At 39.6% G+C, this 6,660-nt stretch overlaps 1 protein-coding gene across 1 annotated transcript in view; it reads right to left on the bottom strand.

Moving 5' to 3' along the window:
* LOC108575569 (matrix metalloproteinase-14) overlaps positions 1–1,858 on the bottom strand; it is a 51,339-nt gene extending 49,481 nt beyond the window's left edge. The window contains exon 1 of the mRNA XM_017938392.1: positions 1,649–1,858. Coding sequence (XP_017793881.1) covers positions 1,649–1,780 — 132 coding nt within the window. The 5' untranslated portion in view covers positions 1,781–1,858. The remainder of the gene's footprint in view (positions 1–1,648) is intronic.
* Between the last annotated feature and the right edge of the window lie 4,802 nt (positions 1,859–6,660).

Raw genomic sequence — 6,660 nt, 5'->3', positions numbered from 1 at the left:
ATGAATGAATGGCGAAACTTGAACACGAAGAATTCGAAATTTCACTTGACAACAGGTTTAATACTACTGCAACCGGTGCTATTCAATGAATCGAAGGTCGGGAACGAGTCATCGCGCGTAGCCTGAACTTTGTCAGCGGAGGTAGCCAAGTGACGTCACACTGTCTAACCTTATGTCATTACGTAGGAAATCGGTCGCAAGTTTTTTCTACATTATACGATGCATACTTGCGTCGATACGTCAACAGAACAGACAAAATTAATTATGCGGCATTCTTCTCATTCTACTTAGCATTGTTTCCCTGTAATCCTGCATCACGAGATGCTTCCAGTTTGTAGCAAATCGCGTTGCACAAGCTTAATTACCATTGGGCAGAAGTAATCTAATATTGAAAAACGTTTCTTTGGAAATAAAAAAGTTTGAAAAAATTGTGTGCAGAAATTTTTCTGTCGCTTTCCATACCGCCTCGTGCCCTTTCTATTATGCCAAGAAATTAAGTTACAGTGGAAACTTATTTTTCTGTGCCTAGGAAAATAAAAGTGAAGTTAAGAAAAACGTGATTTAAAGGGCTAAGCGAAGTTCAATACCAATGACTAATATTTAAATAAAGAAAAAGAAGAGAGAGAGAGAATTCTTAGAGTTAGAAATTAAAAACTAATGAAAATTTCAATGATAAAAAATGTAAGAAAAATTTGACAATTGCAGGAAAGCAACAAAGATCTAGATTTCAGCAAGATCGATGAAAAACTAAAGTTTAGCAGTAAAAAAAGAACGTGTTTATTCCACTTCTAAGGAAACCTACTAAAGTAAGAAAACCGCTTCGCGGAATTACTATCGAGATACGCGAGCGCGAGCCGCTCTTTAGATATAGTTCAGCCGTCCATCGTAATCTGTATATCAGTGTCACAGAGATAAACGTTTCCTACGGAATGTTATTCACGTTGTCCAAAAGAAACGCGCGTATGCGGCTGTTACTCATTCACGTATGACACAGAGGCGCGCGCGCCGTCCCATCGCGATGGATATTGCGGGAATCAATTTTCTCTGTACGATTAACCGCCTCTATGCAGGTATTTCCCTCTGCGCAGTCTCCGCGCTCTTCGACTCGCGCGCGCGATGGAACTTGTTGCGTTCGTTCCGACCGTTTCATTTTCCAGGAAGAACCGTGAAAATACTTCCGACCACGGCACACATTCGCCAACGAGAACCATTGCACAACGTCATTTTTCCCCCCATCGCTGGACAATTGTCGTTTACCTCCACAGTTCGGTTGAATCGAGAATTTCGCGTTATTTTTGCGATTAGCGACAAATTGGAGCAATTTTAACCTGTATTGAACGTGAAATTCATATTCACATTTAACTGGCTACAATTCTTACTCATTTTTAATTAGAAATTAGAGAGATTCAATGTCTGTCCTTTAACTGACTAAAATTAGCACTACTGTACGATATAATAAAGTTTCACCGATCGATTTCATCGAAGGTTCACTTGAAACGAAAGAGCACCTCGTTTCGCTCATCGAGCCGAATTTCCATCGTTCGAAGGTAATTCGAGTCACGATAGAAGTATCTAACCGATCCAAATCTCCATTGTTCGACAATTTTTCGAGTCACGACAAAAGAATGTAAATCATCGAAACACTTACCATCGCCGTGGTCTGCGATATAACAGGCGCCTGGTCCTCCGATGTGGCACGTGAAACGACGAATAGAATCGTGAACAGGACACTTCCGGCACATCTTTCCCATCGAAACGGTTCGCTGTTACACCTAGCCATTCTTCTTCTCTGTCCAATAAATTCGAACGAACGCGAAACGGTGTCGATCTCCGTCCAGGGATGACAAGATCTATCTATCACCGCCGATCTATTCTCACGAGAGAGAGAGAGAGAGAGAGATCAGCCCGAAACGTCCCTTCACCCCGAGACACACGAACTGCACACACGTGTTCGCTGTTCAGATCAGATGAGATATACAGGCTCGTCGATGATCGCAGGATGACGTGAGCTCTAAGTGATCCACACTTGTGTCCTTTCGATCATTCGAACCTCACAGATTTTTCCTGGTTCAAACTGTCGTTCTTTTCAACGAAAAATCGCTTAATTTTGCGACCTGCTTCAAACTGTCGTTCTTCTCAGCGGAAAATCGCTGGATTTTGTAATTTGATGTCAAACTCGTTCTCCTCAACGAAAAATCGCCTGATTTTCCAACCCGATGGCGGACGATGTTCCGGCGGGAAAACGATCGCAATCGAGCTGTTCCAGGGCTAGTCCAGCGGGTAGCGACTTGCCAAGCAGGGTCAGTCTAAAACGTCGTTGCCACGACACTATCGATTTCGTGTTTTCCCCAACGGTGGCCTCGCACCACCGGTTATTTCTCTCCCTGACGTTCGCCTCGGACGCGAGTTTTCGGTACCCGACGAACACGCAGAGGCACGCACCTTTGCCGAACCCGGACAGCAACAGCGTCTCCTCTTGATCGTGGACTCTCGCCACGAAGTCCAGCGACGACGACTCGACAGACGACGAAGGGAAAAGAAGAGGAAGAAGAAAGTGGTGGTGGTGGTGAGAACTGTGCAAGGGCCGCGCCGTGCCGCGCGGAACAACACACAAAACGAAGAAGAATTTGAAAGAGAAGAGACACGGAGAAAGGCCGCGGCCGTACGGGGAACTGGTACCGGAGTCTACTGCCACTCTGAATTACAATCAGTCTGCCACTGACTTTTATTGAGGCCTCCCACCACGCCGCTCCTCGACTACCACCATCAGACGACGCGGCAACGTACAATGCTACGCAAGTGTGCACTGCCACTTGGAAGCTTGTCATAACCGAGTCGATCATTCTCTTTCTTCCCTTTCGTTTACGCTCTTTTTTCTTCGTTGTGTCGTTCGAATAGACGAATCGAGGTAAACAGTGATTAGTTCAGAGGGAGGGAGAGATGCGTGGGATAAGGGAGAGACCCTGTGAAAGATGTTGTGACACCGTTCAGGATGTCTGCGTAATATGTACGCGTGCTTTGAGTAGCAAGTTTTGCAGGAAGAGAGGAGCGGCTAGGAAATATCCTTGCGACATTGTGATCTGATTGAAATAGAGGAGCGAGGCAGGTTTTGTGTTTGGTGAAGGTGTCGTGCGGGTTTTAGAGGCTGTCCTTGTTGATCGGTTTCTTGAAGTATTGCGCATTTTTCGAGTCTTTGCGGTGTAGGAAATTGTGATGATTCTTTTTTTGCCTTGCTTTACAGTTTTGTTGAATATGCAGTTAGATAACATATTTAAATATTCTGCATTTTTTAAATTTTGTTATATAGAAAATTATGATAATTGTTTTTGGAGCGTCAAAGTTGGACATAGTTTTTCGTTGTTTATGCAGAAACACATTCTTTGATAATTACTTTGCAATAATTTCAGTTGTTTCGATAAATGATTTTTGTAGTTTGAGAAGCGAGAAAAGTATGTGGCATTATTGCTTACTTCGTTAATGTATTTTCGTTGCTGTTTTCTAAATAATGTAAATTTATTAGTATTCAAAGTTCTTCTTTTAAATGGAATCGTTAGTTTTATGGGTATCTGAATTTTTCTTTTAGCTTAAATTGATTCGTTCAAATAAAATGAAGTTTGTGTACACTTTACGTGCCTTTGTAAGTACATATTATGCATGTTCTATATAATTTGCAACTTCAGTGATGATTAGAAAACAGCATAAATTTGCATCGTAGAAATGCTATTTACTCTTCAAACGAACGAATAAAAGTGTCTTAAATTCGCGCAATTGCATTCTTTCGATCAGAGACGTTTCCGAAAGGAAAGAAAAATATTTGCTAGATTTTCTTAATTATCTAAGTCACGTTGAAAATTGGCGTGAACAAATAGAAACAACTTGACGTGCAACTAACGAGTTTCATCAGAATAAGTATACACCGATTCCGTCGAACAGTGTCCTCTTTGCACGGGCTCTAGTTTATCTTAATTTTGATTTCGATCGATTCTTATCTCGACGATATGCATTTCCGTGTTTCACAACAGCACGAGGCGCACCATTGTCCCCTCACTTTTGTCGCGACACGGAAGAAATATGATTTACCTCCCACCTTTGTTTTTCCTCTACTATTGCTGCGTGATTTATCGCGTAATCGTTAGAACTATTTGACGATTTTTGGTACTTTCGTTGTGCGCAAGTTTCATTCTACCAGGCGTGTAATACACACTTGTGGCAAAAAGTTTGGGATCGTTATGCACTGAAAGTTGTACAAAAATTTCTGGAAAAGAAATTAGCAATTTTAAGAATTTTTCATCATTCAAATCAGTGGAAATGAAGTAAATTTCTATTGATCTTCAGAATATCAATTTTAAATCTACCAAGTATGGTAGGCTGTTCCAAAGTACACGAGAAACTTCAGATATTATGGTAATTTATGTCATTAGTTTAGGATTCTGTGGTTTGTTTCACTTGGACAAGTTCTTTTGAATGTTAAATAAATCTTTCAATAGATCTGAGATTTAAGTGGATCTGCATTCAACACTTTCAGAAGTTTGCTTGACTTAAATGAGTTTCGTTTTTTTCTTCTAAATGAATACCATTTGTTTACTGCCTTCTCTGTTGAAATTGCACAACGCTAAGTAAGTTCTAATGAGGCGTATGGACACTTTTCCACTGACTGTAACTATCTTAATTTGTATTGTGTTCTATCTAATGATTTTAATAGCGGTGTACCTGTGTACTACTTACATGTATAATTAGCGGAAAATGTTGTTCTGCTGTGCACTGCGCTATTTCTAGTATATTAGTGCAAGTATTTTCAAAAATTAGTTCACGATTATGCATTTTGTCGTTTTCTGTGAAACAAGTATAATTTCGAGATTTTAGGATATTCTTAAAGAGTTCTGTGATTGATAAGGAGTTTCCTAGGCAGTTTTAATGATTTTTCGGGCGTCTTCTATTTTTCTATTTCAAGGGGAATCCCAGAAATTTTTAGATACTTTCCTTGGCAGTCTTACCGATTTTTAGGGCATTTTCTAGGAAACTGTATTCATTTTTATCTAATTCCAAATTCTGCTCATTTTCAGGAAAATTTCCAGGAAATTCTAGCAATTTTGGGATATTTTCCACAGAACTCTCTGGGAACATCCTAGAAATTCCTAGTATCTCCAGGTATTGCACAAAAATGAGCTGAAGCTCCGTTTAACCGTGTATTGCTTTGTACACCGTGGTCATGAATAAATGATTCGACGACGCGAAAATATTCGAAACATTTCTGAAAATAATTTGCGAGGTAAACAATATGATTTACGGTACACACGTTCGCGTTGCGTTCCATTTTTTCCCTACGATTCGCTTTCGTGCTGCGAGATTTCCTCAATTATGTCTCTCTCTCTCTGCTCTACGTTTTTCTTTCTTCATCCTGCTTCTTATTCCTCTCGATAGATCGAACTGGACGCGATACAATTTATACAGGACTTGTGAAATGTGGGAAATGCACGCTGGTTTTGCCTTGTCGCGTAATATCTGAGCAAAACAACATTACTTCCGGGCGAACACGCTTTCGAAAACTTGTTTTTTAGATCCACGGCTCCGTTTATTCACAGATCCTGGCGATTTTTCGTAGATATCGTTCCATTCTTCGAGAAAAATTAGAATAAGATAAAATGAACCGTGTTTCAAGTGTCCTTTGAATATTTAAATATTTTAATAAATACTAATTTTACTACGTAATAAAATTGCATTTCTTTTCCTCTTGATAAAGGTTTTTAGAACGGGTTTAATTTCTTTTTTAATAGATAATTCCTTCATTTTTGATTAATTGTCCTTTCCATTTTCGAGGCTTCGAATTCAGTCAAATACAGAGAAAGTGGGCCGTTTAAAATAGAGCACCTAATTGTTTTCTTTATCTATCGTGATACAAGAAAATTTGTAATTTGAATAATTTCAAAGGACGATAACAAATAGTTTCTGGTTAATTTAAATAATTTCAATATTCTCGCTTATATTCTTATCAGTTTTGCGTAATACAACGCATGTCTGCACTTATGCACACGTAACACGTATTAAACACACAAACATATTTTCATAACAGCGAACGTGTTAAACTATTCCTCGCTATTAGACAATAATAAAAATTAATATAAAAAGATAAAACGAATGTAGAAGTTGCAGTTAAATTTGGTTAAATGAAAATTCAAAGAGAAGTTCGTCAAAATGAAACTTTGATCTCTCGCATTTGTTATCGCTCACAAATAAAGGAAGATCCTTTTCCTTGTTCAAACACCCAGAACCTTGAACCTTGAGAAGTGCATAATAATTAGACGAGAGGAAAACAAAGAGCAATTGAATTTCATTATTGGAAGATCGAACAATGGATGTCGACGAATCCTTGCGCGAATTTCCTTCGCTGAAGCCCGATCGAGGAAGTGGCCGCCACCCTGTTTGTTGGGTCACATGATACACTTGTGAATCAGCCAGGTTTTTAAGCGTCTTTCCATTCCCAAGAATTCCTTTTGTCAAGCCGACGACCGCAGACCTGATCCTGAATCGGGTTTCTTGCACGAATTTCGAATGCAGATGAACCTGCCAGTGACTAATCGCTCGACAAATTCAATTCAATTGTGTATACGCTGCGGTTCGCAAGTATTAGGATACCCATTGTCCTCTTCTGTGTGTCAAATG

Source organism: Habropoda laboriosa, unplaced genomic scaffold, assembly GCF_001263275.1.
Source record: "Habropoda laboriosa isolate 0110345459 unplaced genomic scaffold, ASM126327v1 scaffold186, whole genome shotgun sequence".
NCBI classification, from domain to species: domain Eukaryota; kingdom Metazoa; phylum Arthropoda; class Insecta; order Hymenoptera; family Apidae; genus Habropoda; species Habropoda laboriosa.
This window is presented reverse-complemented; position numbering and strand designations above follow the sequence as displayed.